The 26,179-nt window shown below is 34.2% G+C and overlaps 1 protein-coding gene across 23 annotated transcripts in view; it reads right to left on the bottom strand.

The window, feature by feature from the left end:
• LOC125670876 (cell death-inducing p53-target protein 1-like) overlaps positions 1 to 26,179 on the bottom strand; it is a 37,820-nt gene that overhangs the window by 10,875 nt on the left and 766 nt on the right. For 6 of the 23 annotated variants that reach the window (XM_048906314.2, XM_056163513.1, XM_048906313.2 and 3 more), the window contains exons 2-7: positions 19,810 to 19,881; positions 16,878 to 16,919; positions 16,689 to 16,724; positions 15,885 to 15,914; positions 15,275 to 15,292; positions 11,357 to 11,549 (exon numbers count right to left, since the gene is read on the bottom strand). In XM_048906314.2, the coding sequence (XP_048762271.1) occupies positions 11,357 to 11,549; positions 15,275 to 15,292; positions 15,885 to 15,914; positions 16,689 to 16,724; positions 16,878 to 16,919; positions 19,810 to 19,861 (371 nt within the window). In that variant the 5' untranslated portion in view covers positions 19,862 to 19,881. Of the gene's footprint in view, positions 1 to 11,356; positions 11,550 to 15,274; positions 15,293 to 15,884; positions 15,915 to 16,688; positions 16,725 to 16,877; positions 16,920 to 19,809; positions 19,882 to 24,414; positions 25,782 to 26,179 lie in introns of those variants that run through there. The other 17 variants (XM_056163516.1, XM_056163520.1, XM_048906318.2 and 14 more) reach the window with 6 other exon arrangements.

The following is a 26,179-nucleotide window of genomic DNA, read 5'->3' as shown; positions in this document are numbered from 1 at the left end:
ATGATGATGTGTGTTATAAATACTGGAATAGCAAACATGCATGTTAATATATGATTTTTAGAAATGTACAGAACTACATGTACTGACATAATATTGAAAATTCTGACAAGAATTTTCACTAACATCAGAAAAAAAAGACAGGTCCTATTTAATAATGTTATATCATTAGAAATGGCAAATGAACAAGTAATTGCCCATTTAAAGTTTTAAAGCATAAATAAAATTTTTGATAAAAGATTTCACTTTAATAAAGTAAAACTTGAGAAGCAAAATTATGATGTCTCAAAATATGTTTGGCACCAACACCATAGTGAACATAAACCCCAGGTCTGATGATCCTAGCTTCAAGTATTGTTTTTCTTCATCAGTGCCCATGAAAGTACCTTGACCTTGAAAAATAAGAGACATCTTTCTCTCACAATAGTGAACATGTGCACCGGTCTGATTATCCTAGTCTTTGTGTTCTTTTAATCCTTCCCACAAGGTGAGGGATGAACACTAGGGCAACAGACAATGCCATATAAATACAACTCATCTACGATATTTGAATACAGTCAACTCTCGATAAACCGCCACCTTTTGTTCTAATGAAATTATGGCATTATAACGAATTTGGCGATGAATTGAATTATTGCCATCTTGAAGAGATAGAGTTACCGTTCTTTTATATGTAAGAGTTATCTTTCCTCTATTTACAATACTTATGTAAGTGAGCGATCCTTTGCTGCTAAGATGTCGCCCACCGTTCTTCTTTTTATATAGCCTTTTCCCATAAAACAGAAAAATGATTTGCAATATCCTGATGGGTACATTTTTGATGATGTCCTTGGTACGTAATGATTTCCTTTTTCTCATCGAAATTTAACAGGACCGGCCTCTTTTGTGGCGAAGCCATAGCTAAATTGAAATGTGTTTTTATGATGTATAAACAACTTGACTACGGTTCATCTGGAGTATTTTTCTTGTTTATTCAATACAACAATTACTGGGATCCTTCTGTCCAGGTGTACGCCGGAGATTGATAATGACCATTTTCTGCTTCACTGACCACGTGCACCCATGGCGGTTTATCGAGATAATTAACACGTTGAAATAGACTTTTGTAATGAAAACACTGTGGCAAATGGCGATAGCGAATTTGGCGTTTTAACGAGAGTTTTAAGTAACAGGAAAAATGTTCCTAGAAAAATGCGGCGTTATAACGAAAATGGCGATGAATTGAGTGGCGATAATTCGAGAGTTACCTGTATGTGTATCAATATAAGTTTGACCTTGGCCTTTGACCTTAAAAAACAAATTAGCTTCTCCTAATAGCTGGAAATGTATACCGAATTCAAAGACCCTAGTCTTACAAGTATTATTTTTATTTGACCTTCAATGTGCGGACAGATGTGCAGACCTATACTTCCTAATATCATAATATGACCGGTCAAAGACAGACGTAAAAATCACATACCCGAACAGGAAAGATCAGCGTTTTTAATCTAATAAATAATTTCATTTACTGTGAGCTTTAAAATCAAAAGATCACTATGTATCACATACAATATAATTTTTTTTTTTTAAATTTCTATCCTTCGAATATTGCCTTTCTATATATGTGTGTATATATATATATATATATATATATATATATATATATATTAAAATAAATCGAATAAACAGTACACAAAGTTAAAAATTTAACGCAAGCGCTTTCATTTTATAATCCTCAGGCGTTACATTTTAAAAATAGTTTTGAAATGGTTTGACGTCATAAAGGCGTCCTAACATTTCACGTACATAACGACGTCATAAACGAATGAAGGGAAAAGGATTTTACGTTAAGCATATTATGACGTCATAGATAATAACAGTAAACATATTTTACAGTAAGCTATTGAGAGCCGGTTTTAAAGTCTTAATAAAGTGTCTTTCTTTTTCTCGTCGGGAAATAGTATTTTCTGTATACAGTTTATAAAACGGAAATACACTGAATTGTCCGTGGCCACACACATCTATATGTTCACTAACTTTAATTTTTCTGTATTCGGGTGCTGAAATGTGTTGTTTATGAACTCGTATACGAGTTCGCAGAGTAGTTCCAGTTTCACCGATATAATGTTTTCCACAGCCAGCACATCTTATAACATAAATTAAATTTTTGGTGGAGCACGTCATATCTGAATTTACCGTAAATTCCTTGTTGTTAAATTCGAACGAACTTCCTTCCCTTAAGTATGGGCACGTTCCGCATCGCCGATCGTCACATTTGGTAACGGTGAAAATTTTTTTGTTGGACTTTTCCTGAAAATTAGATTTACATAACAGTCTCGTAAGATTTTTCGGTTGTCTCTTGCTGTTGATAAAAGTATATTTCTTCATAATTTTCCCCATTTTTTCATCTGTTTTTAGTAGGTCGTTGAGTTGCCGAACGATAGGTGTAACATTAGAGTTCCTTGGGTTGTATGTTGTAACAAACGGTAAAATGTGTGAATTTGTTGTGGGATTGATTTTGGATTTATTGATAAGATTTTCTCTATTGAGTTCTCTGGCTTTCTTGATTCCGTCGTTTATAAGTTTGATTGGATAATTCTGTTTTTGTAAATAACTATTTAATTCCCCTAAACGTTGTTCTCTGGTAGGTTCTTCGCTAACGATGGTACATATTCTTCTGGCGAGGTTGTAAGGTATGGCACGTTTTGTGTGTCTTGGATGCGAGGACGAAAAGTGTAAATACTGGTGAGTGTCCGTGTGTTTGTAAAAAATATCTGTAATTATTTTATCCTCCTTTTTGATAACAGAAACATCCAGGAATGGTATACAAGATGTACTGTAATCCATTGTGAATTTTAAATTGATATCCAAGTACATCTTGTATACCATTCCTGGATGTTTCTGTTATCAAAAAGGAGGATAAAATAATTACAGATATTTTTTACAAACACACGGACACTCACCAGTATTTACACTTTTCGTCCTCGCATCCAAGACACACAAAACGTGCCATACCTTACAACCTCGCCAGAAGAATATGTACCATCGTTAGCGAAGAACCTACCAGAGAACAACGTTTAGGGGAATTAAATAGTTATTTACAAAAACAGAATTATCCAATCAAACTTATAAACGACGGAATCAAGAAAGCCAGAGAACTCAATAGAGAAAATCTTATCAATAAATCCAAAATCAATCCCACAACAAATTCACACATTTTACCGTTTGTTACAACATACAACCCAAGGAACTCTAATGTTACACCTATCGTTCGGCAACTCAACGACCTACTAAAAACAGATGAAAAAATGGGGAAAATTATGAAGAAATATACTTTTATCAACAGCAAGAGACAACCGAAAAATCTTAGGAGACTGTTATGTAAATCTAATTTTCAGGAAAAGTCCAACAAAAAAAATTTTTCACCGTTACCAAATGTGACGATCGGCGATGCGGAACGTGCCCATACTTAAGGGAAGGAAGTTCGTTCGAATTTAACAACAAGGAATTTACGGTAAATTCAGATATGACGTGCTCCACCAAAAATTTAATTTATGTTATAAGATGTGCTGGCTGTGGAAAACATTATATCGGTGAAACTGGAACTACTCTGCGAACTCGTATACGAGTTCATAAACAACACATTTCAGCACCCGAATACAGAAAAATTAAAGTTAGTGAACATATAGATGTGTGTGGCCACGGACAATTCAGTGTATTTCCGTTTTATAAACTGTATACAGAAAATACTATTTCCCGACGAGAAAAAGAAAGACACTTTATTAAGACTTTAAAACCGGCTCTCAATAGCTTACTGTAAAATATGTTTACTGTTATTATCTATGACGTCATAATATGCTTAACGTAAAATCCTTTTCCCTTCATTCGTTTATGACGTCGTTATGTACGTGAAATGTTAGGACGCCTTTATGACGTCAAACCATTTCAAAACTATTTTTAAAATGTAACGCCTAAGGATTATAAAATGAAAGCGCTTGCGTTAAATTTTTAACTTTGTGTACTGTTTATTCGATTTCTTTTAATATTTTATACCGGACACTGTGATTTTTTTTAAAAACACAATTTGGATATATATATATATATATATATATATATATATATATATATATATAGAGATAGATATATCTTGATTTTTGAAAAGGTATTTGTATCAGAAACTTTGATTGTAAGTGCTCTAATTGTAAGCTTGAATGACCTTGATTTTGTTCTATGGACCAAAAATTGTAAGCCCCGAGGAAGGATACAATCAATGTTTCAAGTTAGATTTATTAAGTAATCATGAAAATGGAAGATGAATAAATGTATACTTGTGTAAATTAATCTTACCTAAATTGCATTGTCGTAACTGCACTGGAAGCATCTAAACACGTTCTTAGAACAAATCGCGAAACTTTCTTCTTTTCATAATTTTTTTTTCTTCAATATAAAATCTTCCTCATAAACTCATCTTTGATTAGATATTTTCTGATAGATTTGTAATGCAATATACTAAAAATATTTCTGAGCTAAGCTCCATCCATTTAGGAACATGTAAACCTGGATGCATGGCACCTAAGCTTAAGCAACACTATTTGCAAGCATAGTTTTCAGCTTAATGCAATAGGTCAAGACACAAGTACCTTTTCCAACACATACATGTATATAAATAATATCAAGACAGCAATTCAATGATGTGAATTTATTCCCAGTCTGATGGATTCATTTCCTGTAATTTTTGATGAACTGACCTCATGCATCACACACCCAGTGCCATGTTAGTGTCTTCCACCACTTCATTCAATGATGAAAAGGATAAATAAATATCATCTACATATAGAGCAATCTTTACAATATCTATTTACATGCATTCAGATTGGATTGCTTGACATGGACTAAGCAATTAAAAACCTAAAGACATAAAAAAAACCCCAAATTTTTGAACTTCCCCATCTATTGTGCTTAAAACACAAATATTTACACTCACAACTTAAAAGAAAATGTACAAAAGTATAAACACATTACAACATGCACTAAACAAGTTGTGTTTGTTGCCTGGCCACACTTACACCAGTGAAGTTTGATCTTGATTTTAATTAAGTCATCGAACATGAAACCCCTGTCATGAATATAGAACAAAAGCAAAAGGTACATGGTCCACAACTTGCTAAAAAGCAAGTATTTCCCCCAACAATGAAAACAAATCAAAGCAAGGTAGCCTCATTATTCATAAATTTCCTTCACAGCCACAGATGACAATTTTTGCCTCAAAATTGCTCTGAAAGTAAATCTAATTTCTTTGGCCTCTGCTTATTTAAATGAGGTAAGCTAGCTTTAACCAAATTGAAAGTTAAAAGGCATCCAATTATTCCTTAATGAACTTGTTTGGGCTTTTTCCTTACTTCTCTGTATGAAACATTTCCCCCAATTTCCAACAAATGTTGCTATTTTTTTCTAAAATGGAAAGGCCCAGGTCCTTAATATCAAAACATAAAAACCTCTGACTTTTGGGTCATGACATACCTCCTCCCAAGATGCATCAACTGACCAAACTTGATAGTCCTAAACCTCACAGTGTCAAAAGATATAATCCAGACCTGAGAAACCTAACTGACAGATGGATGAATTTATTTAAACAATATTTTATTAAAAAATGAATAGGATTGGGCAGCAGCACAGCCTATTTTAGCCCTCTCCCTAACAGATGGATGAATGGGAAAGCCTGTATAATATTAAGACCATCATAAGACTGGCCAATAAAAAGCAGAACAAAAACAAAATCTGGAACACAGCAAAGAGATCTAAAAGTCAGAACCATTCCCAAGATTGTAACTCCCCACTAAACCTGACACATTCCTAACACTACACTAAACCTGACACATTCCTAACACTAACTTCTCACTAAACCTGACACATTCCTAACATTATAACTCCTCACTAAACCTGACACATTCCTAACACTAACTCCTCACTAAACCTGACACATTCCTAACACTAACTTCTCACTAAACCTGACACATTCCTAACACTAACTCCTCACTAAACCTGACACATTCCTAACACTATAACTCCTCACTAAACCTGACACATTCCTAACACTAACTTCTTACTAAACCTGACACATTCCTAACACTGTAACTCCCCACTAAACCTGACACATTCCTAACACTATAACTTCTCACTAAACCTGACACATTCCTAACACTATAACTTCTCACTAAACCTGACACATTCCTAACACTATAACTCCTCACTAAACCTGACACATTCCTAGCACTATAACTCCTCACTAAACCTGACACATTCCTAACACTAACTTCTCACTAAACCTGACACATTCCTAACACTATAACTCCTCACTAAACCTGACACATTCCTAGCACTATAACTTCTCACTAAACCTGACACATTCCTAACACTATAACTTCTCACTAAACCTGACACATTCCTAACACTATAACTCCTCACTAAACCTGACACATTCCTAGCACTATAACTCCTCACTAAACCTGACACATTCCTAACACTATAACTCCTCACTAAACCTGACACATTCCTAACACTATAACTCCTCACTAAACCTGACACATTCCTAACACTATAACTCCTCACTAAACCTGACACACTCCTAACACTATAACTTCTCACTAAACCTGACACATTCCTAACACTAACTTCTCACTAAACCTGACACATTCCTAACACTAACTTCTCACTAAACCTGACACATTCCTAACACTGTAACTTCTCACTAAACCTGACACATTCCTAACACTATAACTCCTCACTAAACCTGACACATTCCTAACACTAACTTCTCACTAAACCTGACACATTCCTAACACTAACTTCTCACTAAACCTGACACATTCCTAACACTAACTCCTCACTAAACCTGACACATTCCTAACACTATAACTTCTCACTAAACCTGACACATTCCTAACACTATAACTTCTCACTAAACCTGACACATTCCTAACACTATAACTCCTCACTAAACCTGACACATTCCTAACACTAACTTCTCACTAAACCTGACACATTCCTAACACTAACTTCTCACTAAACCTGACACATTCCTAACACTATAACTCCTCACTAAACCTGACACATTCCTAACACTAACTTCTCACTAAACCTGACACATTCCTAACACTATAACTTCTCACTAAACCTGACACATTCCTAGCACTATAACTCCTCACTAAACCTGACACACTCCTAACACTAACTTCTCACTAAACCTGACACATTCCTAGCACTATAACTCCTCACTAAACCTGACACATTCCTAACACTATAACTTCTCACTAAACCTGACACATTCCTAACACTATAACTCCTCACTAAACCTGACACACTCCTAACACTAACTTCTCACTAAACCTGACACATTCCTAACACTATAACTCCTCACTAAACCTGACACATTCCTAACACTAACTTCTCACTAAACCTGACACATTCCTAACACTATAACTTCTCACTAAACCTGACACATTCCTAGCACTATAACTCCTCACTAAACCTGACACACTCCTAACACTAACTTCTCACTAAACCTGACACATTCCTAGCACTATAACTCCTCACTAAACCTGACACATTCCTAACACTATAACTCCTCACTAAACCTGACACATTCCTAACACTATAACTCCTCACTAAACCTGACACATTCCTAACACTAACTTCTCACTAAACCTGACACATTCCTAACACTAACTCCTCACTAAACCTGACACATTCCTAACACTAACTTCTCACTAAACCTGACACATTCCTAACACTATAACTCCTCACTAAACCTGACACATTCCTAACACTAACTTCTCACTAAACCTGACACATTCCTAACACTACAACTTCTCACTAAACCTGACACATTCCTAACACTATAACTCCTCACTAAACCTGACACATTCCTAACACTAACTTCTTACTAAACCTGACACATTCCTAACACTGTAACTCCCCACTAAACCTGACACATTCCTAACACTAACTTCTCACTAAACCTGACACATTCCTAACACTAACTCCTCACTAAACCTGACACATTCCTAACACTAACTTCTCACTAAACCTGACACATTCCTAACACTGTAACTCCTCACTAAACCTGACACATTCCTAACACTATAACTTCTCACTAAACCTGACACATTCCTAACACTATAACTCCTCACTAAACCTGACACATTCCTAACACTAACTTCTCACTAAACCTGACACATTCCTAACACTAACTCCTCACTAAACCTGACACATTCCTAACACTAACTTCTCACCAAACCTGACACATTCCTAACACTAACTTCTCACTAAACCTGACACATTCCTAACACTATAACTCCTCACTAAACCTGACACATTCCTAACACTATAACTCCTCACTAAACCTGACACATTCCTAGCACTATAACTTCTCACTAAACCTGACACATTCCTAACACTATAACTCCTCACTAAACCTGACACATTCCTAACACTAACTTCTCACTAAACCTGACACATTCCTAACACTAACTTCTCACCAAACCTGACACATTCCTAACACTAACTTCTCACTAAACCTGACACATTCCCTAAACCCTAGGCCCTAGGTTATGGTTTAAACAAATCTGAATCTGTGATATATTTAAATATTGACACACAAAGGGGGAGGAACTTCTCATTAACAATATCTTCCAATATCAGGAAGTTATTACAAAGATACATGTTATTGAACTTCCAATAATCAGGAAGTTATTGCACAGGTACAAGTTATTGAACTTCCAACAATCAGAAAGTTATTGCACAGGTACAAGTTATTGAACTTCCAATAATCAGGAAGTTATTGCAGATACATGTTATTGAACTTCCAATAATCAGGAAGTTATTGCAGATACATGTTATTGAACTTCCAATAATCAGGAAGTTATTGCAAAGATACATGTTATTGAACTTTCAATCATCTGGAAGTTACTGCACAGGTACAAGTTATTGAACTTCAATAATCAGGAAGTTATTGCAGATACATGTTATTGAACTTGCAATAATCAGTAAGTTATTGCAGATACATGCTATTGAACTTCTAATAATCAGGAAGTTATTGAAGATACATGTTATTGAACTTCCAATAATCAGGAAGTTATTGCACAGGTACAAGTTATTGAACTTCCAACAATCAGGAAGTTATTGCACAGGTACAAGTTATTGAACTTGCAATAATCAGGAAGTTATTGCAGATACATGTTATTGAACTTCTAATAATCAGGAAGTTATTGCAGATACATGTTATTGAACTTCCAATAATCAGGAAGTTATTGCAAAGATACATGTTATTGAACTTCCAATAATCAGGAAGTTATTGCACAGATACATAAAAGCAGACAGAGCTCTTGCTGAACTTCCAATACTAAAAAGTTATTGTACTGGTGCAATGTAACCATACATTTAACTTCTGTAGATACCAATATTTGTAGAAATTAATGGCACTTCATCACATGAATCAGTTCACAGATACTGTGGGGGAACAAGACTTGTTTGCTTTACAAAATAATCATCTCCGTTTCTAGTATCCACACATAATACTTCAAATCAAATTCAAACCAATTATATATTACCACCTCCATATGTGTATCGAGTGTCTCTAGAAAATGCATAATATTGTGTATGCGAATAAATGTTTAGTCTGAAAATATGTGTAGTTTATCAGAAGCCAGTGTATCTTCAACAATGTAAAACTTATACAGTACCAATTTTGATGCACCAGATGCGCATTTCGACAAATAATGTCTCTTCAGTGATGCTCAACCGAAATGTTTGAAATCCGAAATAACTATGAAGTTTTAGAGCTAATTATAGCCAAAAACAGCGTGCCAAAAAAGTGGAGCCAAATTCGTCCAAGGATAAGAGCTATGCATGAGGGAGATAATCCTTAATTTTGAAATGAATTTCTAAATTTTATAACAGCAATTAAATATACATCCGTATTTTCAAGCTAGTAACGAAGTACTTAGCTACTGGGCTGTAGAGACCCTCGGGGACTAACAGTCCACCAGCAGAGGCCTCGACCCAGGGGTCATAATGTAAAACTTATACGGTACCAATTTTGATACACCAGATGCGCATTCGACAAATAATGTCTCTTCAGTGATGCTCAACCGAAATGTTTGAAATAATATTTCCTTAATCTGTTGAACATCCTGTATACAGCTTAGCACAAGTTCAAATCTGTATAGTGAACACAACTTAAGTCATGAAATTCATATTGAATGGGATCCCAAACAAATGCATCACTTGGGTTCAAATTTACTGTTAAAAATAGTAAATCCGAAACCAAGCAATAAAATTGCCTGTGATTGGGACATGAAAACCATATATTTCAAACTGAGATTTTAACAAGCAACTGTGAAAATAACCTGAAGCAAATTTAAAATGAATAACACTAACAGCATTTAATTATTTGAGCTACATGTATTGGCCTCCTTTGGGTGCTGGGGTATTTTGAAGTCATACAGAAATCAACACTTGCATACATAAAATATTCCGACCATGATCTATTCTGACAACACTCTATAATCAACATTAAATTAGTCCAATAATGTTTAACATGGAAGTAAACTCTAAAAGAAAATTCTACGTACTAATCAAAACTGATCGCAATGTTTATTACAGTTTATATACCTGGGGCTCAGACAATGACTATGTTGTCCACTTATAGAGAATGTCCAAACATGCTTTGGGGTTATCAGAATCCAATAGGAAAGAAAGTACAAAAATTCAAACCAAGCTCATATCTGTGTCAATCAACCCTTCAAATTCTTTTTTCCGTGAAACAACACAGAGCAGATTTATTTTATTTTCTATTGCGTCTTTTCATTTGAGTATGATCTTAGTAGGACTGAACTTTTAAAAGCCTCGAAATTGACTAATATTAAACAGCAACACGTACGATGAGTAGAATTAAGGCAAAGTGAATGATAATGATATTTTTCTGTTTTTGACAGTATCATCAAATATTATGAAATACCATAATTTATATCTGTAAAACATTTTATAGAGCTGTTTGCATTTAACTAAAATATTACTTGCCCATTCAAATAAGCTTGACTGCATTTTTACTTGTCCAAATGCTGATTTCACTCATCCCAAGCAACCATACAACCACTACTGACAATCCTCATGTGCATATTATAATTCATGTGTTTTCAAAAGAAAAATCAAACCCCCAGTTTTCGATACACAAGATAGGGTGTCCGAGGAGTCGCTCAGTATGTCAAATTACAAAGAAAACAATGCCTAGGTGAATTGACAAGATACTAAAAAAAAAAAAAGGAGGGATTGTGAATGTGAAGAGGACCAGTTTTAAAATGTTTCAAACAAATTTCCTTACCCAACCAGGCATAGAACCAGACATATGATCCAAGCAAATGTTCCCGTTTCGTATGATGTGGCAGTGACTATCTCAGCCTGACAGTGGGGGCATTTGGTGTGAACCGGTGTCTCACGGAACTGCTGGACCATGGTCAAGGCCGGCTGAGCCACAACAACTGTTGTCTGACCATATTGTGCTGGCTGGCCATAGCCTAAAACAAGCAAGACAGATTTACCAAATATCTAATGAAATGCATTGCCTGGGTCTATATTTTCTACCACTGCTCAGTTGAATAACTTCTGCATCTTTTATTAAGGTAATTCCACCCTTCTAAAAATAAAATAATAGGTTCAATCTTTTATTTGATTGTTGATTCTTTAAATAATATATCTTAGTAGCAAATAAAAATGATAAATTAAGTATGTTGCGGTATTAATAATTTTTTTTTATCAATTAGCACACATATACCTGTTATAAACATAAGAAAATTGTAATTTTCCTTCAACAGCATTATCAAATTTTCACAAAAAACTGGTTAAAATGATATAAAAGTATTCATAACAATTTCATAAAACTGTTTCTTTAAAAAATGTTTGTGAAAAATAAAGGAAATCTATTGCATAATGGACTTCATAATTTTTTTTTATGAAAATAGTTATTGCCCCATGATCCAATATTTTGAAACATATATTAATTGATTATTCATATATAACTTAGACTTTTGAAATATTTTATGGTTTAAAGATTTTTTACAATAACTATTGAAAAAGATTCCAATAAAATTGATGTTCCTGTCATGCATAAATCTTATTAAATCATCGACTTTGTGAAATCTTATGATATCACAGGAGGGTGGAACTACTTTAAATTTATGTTCTGCTAAATTTTCCATGATGCATCTACAAGGCAATAAGGCAAATCAACGAGGCTGTAAAACTCGAATATGAAAAAAAAGAAAAGAAACAAGATGTGTTTGTGAAACACAAATGCCCCCGATAATGGCCAATTCCGAAGATGGCCAAGGTCACAAGGACAAATATCTTGGAACCACTAGAAAGATCTTGTCAAAAGAAATGCTCATGTACAATATGAAAGCTCTAATATTTACAATTTCGAAGTTATGACCAATGTAAAAAAAAAAAAATTAAAAGTAGGTCAAATGTCAAGGTCAAAAGGTTCAATACCAACGGACAGGTCTTGTAATAAGGAATACTCATGTAAAATATCAAAGCTCTATCACTTACTGTTCAAAAGTTATTAGCAAGGTTAAAGTTTTCAAAAAGTAGGTCAAACTCCATTGTCAATGTCACAGGGTCCAAAATGTTGGTACCCACGAAAAGGTCTTGTCACAAGGAATACTCAAGTGAAATATCAAAGCTCTATCACTTAATGTTCAAAAGTTATTTGCAAAGTTAAAGTTTTCAAAAAGTAGGTCAAACTCCAAGGTCAACGTCATGGGGTCAAAAATGTTGGTACCCACGGAAAGGTCTTGTCACAAGGAATACTCATGTGAAATATCAAAGCTCTATCACTTACTGTTCAAAAGTTATTAGCAAGGTTAAAGTTTTCAAAAAGTAGGTCAAACTCCAAGGTCAAGGTCACGGGGTCAAAAAATGTTGGTACCCACGGAAAGGTCTGGTCACAAGGAATACTCATGTGAAATATCAAAGCTCTATCACTTATTGTTCAAAAGTTATTAGTAAGGTTAAAGTTTCAGACAGAGTGACAAAATTAAAGAATGACAGACAGGACAAAAACAATATGCCCCCCGATCTTCGATCTCGGGGGCATAAAAAGAAAAGAAAAAAAAGACCAGCTATGGAGTAAAACCGAGATCATATTTTGCAAAATCTGTCTGATATTCATGTATTGCAACTCTTTATGTTCATTGTGAATTTGATCATATTTAATACATTAAGACATGCTTGAATCCAACTCCTGTCAACACAGATAGCAAAACCAAATTGTAAGTATAGTGGTATACTATTTCTATTTTGAAGTGCAATACTTTTAGAAAACCATCTTGTGGCTGCATACAATGGATAAAACATGTAACATAAACAAGGGAGATAACCATCAAATAACACATGAAGAATTACATGCAGCATTTGTTTCTCCAATAAAACAAATTTAATTAATTAAAACATTACATCTCAATAATTATTCTGATCTTTTGTTTTCAAATATACATGGTGTTAGTGACTGCATCGTGCATTCATAAAAGATATTTTCCAGAATGTGCTAGTAAAATACACTACAAAAGACAAAATTATAACACTTAAATCATTGAATGTATTTAAGTCATACATGTTAACCGTGGCATGGGCCTCAACCTTTTCAATGTTTGTAAAAAGAAAAATTAAAGACTTGGTTTATTTCATACTTGTATATTTGTTAAATAAAAAAACAACACTTCCATACACTAATTAATACTGAATTTCATAAACAATTCATTCTTCACAATGCAGCTGTTTGTTAAGAAGAAAATCAACATTTAGCATTGAAACATTCACAATCAATCATTCACAAAATCTTTTCAGAATGAGTTTCACAGGCACATTATCAGACCTCTTCAGTTCATCACAAAGTTAACCATGAAAGCCTGAATTACAAAATCAAACTCTGGGATAAGTTCTTCTGTGCAAGCTACAAACACATCACAATTGCCTCTGGATATTAAAGAAGCCCATAGGCCACATCGCTCATCAGAGTTCTCGTTCTTCCCAATATACACAATATATTTGGTCTTTCCTACTCTAAGGCCATCATTTGATTCAAATTTGCACCTGCACGACATTGATTTCGATAATCTATACAAAGTATTCTTTAAGAAAATTCTTTTCAGTAAGGCAATTACTTCATCAGCGTTTGCTTTATACAGTAGAACATGATGCTTATAATAAATTCACACAATCTGACTAAAGTACAGGCCTATATTATACATAAATATATTTATAATATAGGCCTGTACTTTGTCACATTGTAAATTCACACTTACAGTGATTTTTATTCCCCATAGGTTTGATACATCTCATAAACTTATCGGATATAACCAATCACCTTTATCATGAATCAAAATTGTTCATCCCCAGTACTTTACTTTAAGTCTGTTCTACTGTATCGAGTATCATTATTCCCATTGTGTGGTTGTGAAGGCAGCAGTTTTTTTTACTACCCACTGGTATCGGTACCGGTACCCATTCAATTGGGAAAAATAGCGTCAAAATCAAACAAATCGGGAATTTTCTACCAATGTATTGGCAAATGATTTCAACTAAAAGAAAAAATAATAATAAAGAAAACAATTTTTACTATAATATTTGCTGTTGTGAGACATCAGGAATAGTCGTAGGCTCGTTCTAGAATCGCCGTAGCTCTACAAAACATGCGCACTGCCATGATCTGTACTTTCGATTTAATACCAGAAGTGAACTCGTACAATGTTTCAGACTAAGTAAATTATGATGTCAGCGGTCTATTTTTCGGCAAGTGAACTGGGAATTCTTAGTCTCAAAATTGGGAAAAATCAACGTTTTTTGGCATTGGGAAAGGTACCATTTATCGGTACCAGTTACATAACAATTATGACCTTTTCTAGCCATGACCTTTATTACACAAAGAACTCCTACATGTTACAATAAATGGACTTCCATTTTTCCACCTAAGTTAGACTGTGAGGTCTATTAATTTTTTTCTTCTTCCTATTCATATAATAAATTTCATCAGTTCTATCATTATGATTCTGGAGAAAAAGAAGAACACTAGAATTTACCCAGACATTCAAAGTGACACACATCATCAAACAGATTGATTGACACACAGTGAACAAACTTTCATCAGAAGAGCCAACTTTCACCTTTGGCTCAGGTTTCAGAGCTCAAAACATCACATGGTTCTAAATATTAAATGCATTCTCTGAAGGGAGATTACTCTTACCTGGGTATTGTCCATATGCTAATCAATGATATAGGTGGTTAGAATAAATGCAACAGATCATGCTAATTTTAGTAACACTACATTTATTGTATAAACAATCTGCTAACATACTAAAATAACACACACAAACATCAAATAAAGTGAGAAGATATTCATCCAATATTTTCTTTATGCATAAGGCAAATTAAAATATAGATCGGACAGTTTCATTATATATCTAGAGTGACACACAGCACAAATTATCAATCCCTTTCCTGTTTACAAAGTACACTGAGAACCTTCCTATACTTCAAACAATTGTAATTGATTTCATTTCTCTCATTATCTACAATTAGACTTTCACATGTGACACCATCGTCGGAAACCCACGATTGATTACGCTTCGTTCCTCTCTCCATCGGGAGACAGGAACGAAGCATAATCAACCGTGGGTTTCCGACGATGATGTGACACCTGCTTCTCAGCTATCTACCTATTCTACAATACTACAACTAAAAATCAGCCGCAGTACCCCTGATTAATGACAGTTTGTTAGAAGAATGTCCTCAGTGCACATTACAAACACAGTGGTACATGTGACAATCTGAATAACATTCACTAATTGTACTACCTGGCTGTCCATATGGCTGCTGTGGGTACGCTTTAGTGAATGAAAGAAAAAATCAACTAATTATACATGGTATACAGTTTCATTGACAAAGCACAGTCCTACAAGCAGAGGGTGTCAATCACCTATTTTGTATTTGCAGAGTAATGTCTTCAGCATATGCCAAGCAAATTGAATATTGCAAACCAACTTTTATTCGTGGCTACTTTATTACGCGATTCACCTTTGGTAAATGGGTTCGCAACGAGTAATTTTCGTGACCAAGCCTTTTTTGAGCCTATGACAGACATTCATGGACTGGTTCACGGCGAGAAATGGCGATATGAGATTCTCACAAATCTGTGAAATTTACCCGCATGTGAATAAAAGTTGGTTTACAGTATACACTTTAAAATCTACAAAGAAAAAGAAGGGGGAAAAAAGAAGAAAAAATTCATCTATCCCAAAATGAAGTGTGGCATTCACATTATAAAAGACAACCCTCTTGATCTATATTCTCTCCATTCTATTTCTACCTCTAAATAAAAACAACAATTATCTACCATGATTACTACATCTGTATCACTTTCATTTTCAGTCTATATGAGAAGAAACTCGGTGTCTACCCGTATTGTGATTTCATATGATCACCGTCACTGATCACTGTGATTATTCAAAGCAATAATTAGAACTCTTAATGAGCATCAATATTGAATTTCCATGATCTAGAGCCATAAAAGCCAAGCCTTTCTCAGCCTTACACGAGGAATAAATAATTTTCCTTGACCAAAAGCTTGTGTAAAACAATGAATACATGCACATGCTTACCTCCTTGCTGAGGTTGTCCATAAGGTTGGCCATATCCTGTTGAGGAAAATGAAATGTGTCAAAACAATATTTTAATGTACATGTACTTCCATTTTTGAAAATCAATATTCTAATGCTATTTCAATTACAAAAATTCTACAGAATGGATGCAATGAATGCAAATTAAGATGACTGAAAATATTTGTTTACCTTGCATTGGGGGTGCCTGACCAGGTGGAGGGTAGCCAGGTTCTGTAAAGACATGAATATCAATATAGGCAAACATCACCATTTCAACAATTCTTACAGGGGAATTTTCATATCCTCAGGTTATCTTATTACATTCATTCTTGCACAATTTATTTTTGGGTAGTACTTGTGGTTGACTGGGTAATACAGTCACCAGCACTGGCCAGAATTGAATGTGCTAATTAGAGCAAAACTTACTCTATACTCAGTAGATATCTAACATATATCAGATCCTGTCTTTCCAGGAATCATACTGTCAAGAAGTGAATTTAAGTATGGTAGCAAATAACATTTAATATTCTTAGTCATTCCATTTGCACTTTGTTGAAAGTGTTTACATTTTTCTGCATGCAAAATAACAAGTAACCCAATCTGCAAAACTGGTAATTACAACATTTCTCTCTCTCATACCCAGAGTCTCAGTTTATGTTTACAGCTGAACCTTCAAATATTTCAACAAGAGGCCCACAGGCCTTAATCAGTCACCTGAGTAGTAGTTGAAAATATTAATAGCCCCAAGGGGCATAAATTTTTTCCTGTTCTACATATCTAAGCTAAATCTTAATATTCAGCAGAAAAAAATCACTCAACTGCAGTAAAAACAATTTTTTTTCCACATTTCAGTTTTGTTTATGTTTTACATCTCATTTTATTTGCTACACATGCTATCATGATTGGTTCTCTATTTTTATTAATGATATTTGAAATGAAATTCCATGTAACACCCGTCCAGTAACTTACGTGTCCTCGCGTGCCCATACTTCGACAGTCTATGGACATGCGTCAGTTTCATACATCAATGGAACAATTCTCCACAAAATTTAGCTGTACCGCAGCCATTTCATTTAAAGCTTAGTCTATTCAACTGATATCTATCCATTCATAGTTCATTGAAAAAGGCAATGTAAAAATGGGCATCGCCACTACTTGGTACTACATGTAATTTCGACAGTTATGTCATGATCCATAACTATGCAAAAACCAGAAAGACAAATTTTCCTAAAACATCATCTAAGAACCTTCAGTCTAACATTATGTGGGGCATGGTTAAATATGTAATATGATTTCAATTATGCATCAGAAAGTGAGTTGACGTAACTAAGTCATTTTCTGTGTGAAAACATGAAATAAATCATTCACCTGTTTCAAGTTCAACTGAATGAAATCAAATGATGTGATTGCAAGTTACCACAGTACGATCACCTTACAAAATTACGCCAGCTCTCGCAAGAACAAACAGAATATATACAAAAGAAAGAAACTGTTGAAATTCGGACCCTGTCGAATTCAGGACCTTCGACCATAAACAAAACATGGTGGCATGCGGAAAAAATTGTAACTGCGGGAATACTTTAGTTGTCTAAAAAGGGAGCCTGAAGTTGTTAACAATGCAATCAAAGTCTGTAACATAGACAAGTGTGAGTTTAAGTATGCATGATATATGTATGATAGTTATTGCTGTAATTTATTGTTGAATAAAATGCACTAGAAATTGATGTTTGCATTTGTGTTAGATACATGTATACAAAAATAATTCTTGAATTCATTAAATTATCTTATTTTACCACACAAAACAAATGAATGGAAATGTTTGTGAAACATTGATGCTCTCATATGGCAGCAAAGTAATTCTAGTACAAAAAGAAAGGTCTTATCACAAGGAATACACATGTGAAAATTTAAATCCTTAATACTAACATTCAAAAGTTATGACTAAGGTGAAAAGTTTTTGTGGACAAACAGACAGAAAAACAGATTTCACGGTACCGAATCACGTGACTTTGGCATGACCTACTAGTACTGTTACTATTGTATAACATTTTTTTCTGTGTATCACAAATTTTGCGAAAATACCCGAAACACTGTTATTTTTTTTTTTATTTGCGCAGTTTTTTGTTTGTGATTCTAGAATTCGAATTTTAGAGTTACAAATTCCTTGACAGGTTTCATTTGAACAAAACAGACATTACTGTTACGCGTGTTATTTCTTAACAAGTTAACAGGTGCGTTTACAGAGTGATAACGCCGGACTACTGTTTAAGATAATTAGTACTACACTCGAGGTGGTGAGTTTCTACTCACTGAGTTATTCCTTTCTTGTAAAAAACAGTACACAATCAGTGTAAATTTTTTGCGAATTCAATTGTTTGCGATTCAAAAATACTCGCAAAGAAAGCGAAAATAGGATTTTCTTGAAAAAAGTTATATAGTATTACCCAGAAAAATGACGACGAAAGTCAACACATGGGAAAATTCAAATGAATAAGTAACACCTTTATCAACAACAAATTGTCACATAACTTATATCAACATTTGAAGGATTTTCTCACAAACAAATCTATACTAAAATGGTAGTTCTACATGCGATAGAAGTAGAGAACATTGACACAGTTTATTGTTTTTAGTCAAAAACTTTCCGACCATCAAAAAACTGTGTCAATGTTCTTTGCTTCTATCACCTGTAGAACTACCATTTTCGTTATTGATAAAGGTGTTTAGTGTTACTTTTTCATTTGAATTTTCCCTTGTGTTGACTTTCGTCATCATTTTTCCGGGTAATCACAGGGGTTAAACCCATTTTGACCCGAAACTCATTGTAACCATAAATCAGTATCACCAAGTTTGTGCCCAAACGGGCTTAGCCCCTGTGCGGGTAATAGGTCACACCAAAGTCATGTGATTCATCATGGTAACCATGGATTTCAGTGTAGAACAAAAATTGGTTTTATTTTCAATTTACTTGGTACCGACATCATGGGAACTATGTACACCATATCAGGTAACCCTAGCCTTATTAACAGTTTTTCCTTCATGATCATAACAATAACACTAAAATGAAAACAGAATGGCTGGCCAGAAAATTTATCTGATCCATAGTTGACAGAAAAATTACCTGGTCCTTTTGTGGGGTTTCCAGGGTAGGGTGGAGGTGGTGCATCAGTCATGTTGATTTTGAACTGTTAACCTGAAATAGAAATTCTCAAAATGCATATATGATTATCACAAAACATTTTATTGTTATTGACTGATAAACAATGTTCAGTTACTGGTAAGATTAAGGCCTTATGTGGCCCCATTTTGAAAAGTCTGCATGGACAAAACTGAAATCATTACTTAGGCCAAGATAAATAGTGTGTTTCCTATTCCAGCCTGAAAAAAAATAGGGTAGGTACTGTATATACTCGCCTATAAGTCGGACTTTTGGGAGTCAATTTTTGGTCCAAAACTCTATGTCCGACTTATAGGCGCGTCCTAAGAAGATTGGTATTTTTCTAGGTGGCGTAATGTAGTGGGTTTTTTTTAAAACAACTCCGACGATTATCATGGACTACCACACAAATGATTATTGTTTACAAATATCTAGACATATTGTATTGTTTATGTATTTTAAAATTATGTATAAAGTACAAGTATTTACATATTTTTATCTTGTTTAAAATTATTTACATACCGGTAACTAATTACTGTCTTCCTTGGAAGACGGTATTCAGAGTTGAAGTGTTTTACAGTCTTCGGACTTTGCACTTCCTCTCTTTTTTCATTGGTAGAAAGTGCATGAAGTGAAAATTTTCAATTATTTCATTGGTTGAAATGCTCTTCAAGGCAAGGGAGATAATTTTCTGGTGTTCTAATTTTCGTACGACTTAACAATTTTTCAAGATTTTCAATCTTAAAAAAATCGACAAAACGAACAAAAGAAAAATGCAATTCATGAAATTGACACATTACTTTTTTAAAAGCAACTAATACAAAGCATTTCTATGGTTACTTCATTTACAGCAATGTTTTCATTTTTGCATACAAACAGAAAAACTCGCCGTTTTTTGTTTTGATTGCTTGTGTTTTGGGATAATTTTAATTGACAATCAGTGATTCCAATGCAACCATTTTTGTTTGTATTATCAGTGGCATTTGAGAACTTTGCTAATCTTAAGAAGGAATAGGATAGTAACATTTCATTACATATTATGTTGCTTAAAATTACCCCTGCTGTAAGTTTAGACTGTCTGTATCAGGTAAACTTAAAGTTTTTGTTTTTTTCAACACATCTGTTCTAAAACTATCCTATTCCTTCAGAATATTTTTTTTCCTTACAATTGCTCAAATTTGAATAACAATTATTAATCTTTTCCATCAAACTCTATGTATTTTATGATATAATTTTTGACAAAACTATTACAATATTCTCAGGTCTTTATCCTGGTTAATTTCTAAAGCAGTTGTACTGTACAATATGCAAGAATAATTTTTATGCAAATTTGAGTAATTTAAATCTTTTTAGTTTGTTTTGTTTCATAACTTTGTTAAAAAATAAATATTTTGATATACACACTGAAAATCTCAGTTTCATTTGATATAGAGGCTTTAATCAGTGCTAATACAGGGAACAGTGATTTTGATTTCCAGTACATATACCCTTCATAAATTTATACAAACTTTTATAATGGGAGTCAGGACACAGCTTTGTAGGCATGATGTCCGTGAGATTATTTATTTTAGCTCAAGTCAATAATGAAGACAAGGGAAATAATTCAACTTCGCTCTATAGAGTTGCTGCTAAAGACTGCAAGCTTTTTTAAAAAAGCTTTACTTGTACTTTCAATTCAACTAATCTATCGTTTATCGGTAAACTTGAATTACGAACCCGATTTAATATTGAAATATTCATATGTATACCGGCTGAAATATATTTCATAAAAGATTGAATATTGTTAACAGATAATTTAGATCATCACTCTTGACTCTTAAAAACTCTATTGTTGATACATTGAATTATACTGGAACCCCACAATAACCACTAAGTAAACACGGTGTCAGGTACTGGTAATTAGGAGACCATCATTGCATAGGTAATCAAGGGATCATTGTCCATAATAGATCAAGGGTTGCATTTAAACCCCAAACAGATATGGCTTGGATATTGAGCACCTCATAATTATTAATTTCTCAAAATATTTTTTGAAACATAGGTAAAAACACTAGAGCATTGACTTGAATTTGTCAACCGATTCTGACAAAAATTTGTACCGACTTATAAGCGGGTCAAAGGCAAATTCCTACAAAATAACCTTAAAAAATACAACCGACTTATAGGCGAGTATATACGGTACATGTAGGTAGGGTAAACATTTTATTTTATTTGAACATTTTATTGTTTAAAATTCAACTTTGACAATATGACATTTTATATTAGGATTAAAGCATATTGTGTACATGTAAAACCAGTCTTCGACTTTAACTGGTGGCCCGATGCCCGAGGCCAGTAAAATCGGGATCGGGCTTCTAAAAATATTTAACCCAGGAGTCCGGCGGGCCTGTAAATGTTTTATTGTCTGTGTTGTATATATTACAAATAAAGCGTGAGATTGACTCAGACTTTCGCATCGAAAAACGATCAACCATACTGCCTTTTCTGAAGTATAGGGAGGCACAGGCACTGGAAGTTAATGTAAATTTACATTAACTTCCAGTGCCCGTGTAGGGAGGCCCCGGGGCTTGTCCGTGAAATTCAAAACCTCACAAGCGTATTTCGCAATCACAACCATCAGATCCAAATAAAAAAAAACGGTCGTACAAGGAGAAAAGAGAACGAAAATCCATGCCCCATTGGACTGAGGGTGGGTCTTTGCTAAGATTTAATTCTGGAGAAAACAAAATGTTTTGTACGTGGTACAAAACAAAGTAGATTCTGAACATGAGCTGCTGATGTCATCTGCGAGATTAATATGTTGAAAAATAAAATAAGATATGTAATCTTTTTAATGTCAGTGGAATTTTCCTACAGTAGAACATACATGTATCTATAGTGTAGAATCAGCATGCCACACCTTGCAAATGCCAAGTGGTCAAATTAGAAAAAAAATATTTTGGGCCATTAAAATATTGTTCGGGCTTGCAAAATTATTATACTGGGAAGCCCGAAGGGCCTGTGCTTCACAAAGTTTTTCGTGAAGACTGTAAAACTATTTTGAGAAATGCATATTACACCGACATAGTTATGCAAAAGCTACCTGAACATTTTTTTTCTTAATATTGAAATGTTCGTCCTTTCGACATTAAAACCTAGAAGGCATCAATAGCTTTTGTGGTCGCCGATTCAGCTGCCACTAACAACCCTGCGTCTAATGTAGGGTCAACGTCGGTTCACATATAAACTCTAAATATTTCATTTCAAATCCAGCTAAATCACCAACAGAAATACTGCCCTGAACTTCATACGGCTCTGTGTTTTTGGAATGCGATTTATTTGGCTAACATAATATTGTAGTTTTGTAGTGTTTTGGCCAATCAGATGGCCCTTCATGATGCTTCTCAAAAATACTAAACAATGATTCATTGTTTTTACCGTTACTAGTCATAAAGTTTTTTCCCCTCTTGATGTTAGCATTGGGAAGTATATCGGTGTATAAATTTTCAGGGTCGGCTCATATATTTTAGGGACAATATATTATTTGCCTAGGACTTTATAGTATACCAGATCATGTCTACCTAAAAATGAATATCATTTCCCCTGACCAAACTGACCAGGTGGAAAATCAACAAGACTGAAGATTAAACATGATCATGATAAAAATCTTTCAATGGACTGAATTCCAAAGATTTTACTTTGATTTCAGAGAATAATAATAAAGAAAAAACACACATAGTATTTGAAATGATGATTAAAGTTTTCATGATTCATATGAGGAAAACATTGTTACCAATTATTCTGGAGACGGATGCTACCTTCTTTTGGTAAAATTCGACTAGGACAATGCCATTGAGAAATTGAAGTTCGCTTGAATCAGTAGACAGATTAATTGTTTGTGATAAACATAAGTGGTTTCCCAAAATCTATATGTCAATGTTTTTCCCAAAACAGATGGTCCTGGCCTTTAAATCAAAGATTTAAAAAATTCCTTGTTGACTGTGTTATATTTTCTGCTTTAAATGAATAAGTGGATTAAATGCCTAGACTTAAAGCCATATTGCAAGATGTAAAATACATTTTGGTCATCCGTATGCTAATTAATATGTTATCTCAAACTGTAACATCACATGCCTTAGCATTCCCCACCCACCCCCTGTCTCAAGTGGACCCTTTTCCAGTTCCATATGAAAGCCAACACATTACTGGGCATTTACCACCAAAGAAATTTCATAAATAATAGATACTATAATTAAGAGAATATTTCCATTTCTAATTTACCGTACTTTACTGAACATGATAATCACTTGGCAGGGATTTTTTTAGGGTCTGTAGAGGGCCGAAATAAGGCCCCATTCCCAATGCTAAAAAGCAGGTATTTTTCTCAATTTTTGCTTTGAAATTCCCAAACAATGAAAACTAAGCAAGCAGGGTAGTCTAATCAATTGTTCATAAATCCTCTTCACAGGCCCACAGAATACAATTTTTGCTTCAAAATTGTTAATGAAACTGAATTTTTTTGGCCCCTGCTTATCTGAATGAGGTATTAAGCTTTGATCAAATTGAAAGTCAAAAGGAGTCCAATTATACCTTAATGCACTCTGGATTGGTTTTCTCCCTATTTCTTTGTATGAAACATTTCTCCAATTTCAAGCAAATGTCACTGTTTTTCCCAATGGAAAAGGTCCAGGTCCTTGAAATCAAGACCTTAAAAAAACCTGCTTGAGACACGACAATGACCATTCATTTCATGTTTCCCTTGGTCCAACAGTCACATCGTTATAACATACATGTATATTAATCACATTAAATCAAAATGACAATAAGCCCAAAACTATGGAAACTGAACAAATTCATTTATTTTCCTTCAGACTAAAATGTCGCTTTTTCATTAATCTGATTGTACCACATGGTTGCCGTCCATATCACTGTGCCTGGCCGGTAAAACTTATAGTCGGCAATGTGGAGGAATAATAACCGAATCAAACATGTTTTTATCAATCATTTATGTTGTAAATCATACAGATCCCTGTTGAGGACCTCATCTACTCAGTACTGTTATAGAAAGTTAGTTTTAGATTAGAGTAGCAGCCCTTAGTGTGATGTCAAATTAGTTAACGTTTGTGTAAAATGTCTCGCTCGAGAAAACAATAGAAAGTGAACACAAAAATGCCGCAAGAATTTTTAAAAGACTAGGCCTACTCAACAGTAAAAGGCTAGATAGCAGATTTTGAAGAAATTTTATATCAATTGTGTGGACAAAATGATGGGACAATGACTTTTATATAATAAACAAAGAATTTACGAAACGTAGCTCAACGATGGATAGCGTTGAAAATTAATTTGCTTTTCACAGAAAATTTTAAATTGTGAAAGATAAAAGAATATGTGTGTACTGGCAGTAACAAATCATCACATGTTTACAGTTTGAAGGCTATTTTCAGCTGCAGAATGACGAGGGGGGCCATCAATCTTTTTATATCGGACACTGAAATATTGAAATTTCAATTTTTAGAATTTTTATCCATTTTCAACATGTCTCCTGTCCCGGGTTTACGTTAACTGGTCTTGGGAGCTGTCACAATAGGGGGCCAGTTAAGAGAAAAGCAGGCTTACGTAATCAGAGTTGTGATTTAAACCCGGGACAGGGGCATGTTGAAATTGATTAAAAGCAAGTAAGTTTTGATTTCCTTGTGACGGTTTTGTGCATTGCTGCTAAATGTTTGAAAAAAACTTGTCTATTGCGTAAATCCAGGCACATCTGAGTCGAAACGTCAGTCGAAGTACAAACCATCACCGACTCCAGCATTTACACGTTTTCCAGAATCAAAACATGAACGCTTTCGAAGAGAAGTCGATGAAGGTTATGCCTCTCGACTTCTCTAAAGAGAATACTATTATTACCAACAATACAATGTATTCGTTGCAGGTGTCTGTTTATTTTTAAGGCGTGACGTAATACCGAGCGAAGCTCAGACGGGCCGAAGGCCCGTCCGCGAAGCAAGGCTCTAAAGGTAACACGTATGTAAAAGAAAAAAGTCAAAATCAGCAAAAGAAAGAGATAATCTCTATATACGTTCACTGAAAATTTCGTGATCCATATGGGCGCCGCCATTTATTTTTTCATTACCTGCTTCAACAGTTATTCATGTTTTATTTTGAATGCCAATAATAGAAGACTCTGACGTGCAATTCGTAATTTAAACAGTCAGTTTGTTCAATGTGAATAGTACAAATATCATTGTAACAAGTTTTAGCAAATAAATACATATAAAACCGTAATACGACTAAATAGATGAACGAGTTCATGAGTTTCTTTAAATAAGAATATACGATAAAATTACGGTTACTTTTT

This window comes from Ostrea edulis, chromosome 4, assembly GCF_947568905.1.
Source record: "Ostrea edulis chromosome 4, xbOstEdul1.1, whole genome shotgun sequence".
NCBI lineage: Eukaryota > Metazoa > Mollusca > Bivalvia > Ostreida > Ostreidae > Ostrea > Ostrea edulis.
Note: the sequence above shows the minus strand (reverse complement) of the source record. Positions and strands in the feature narration are given on the sequence as shown.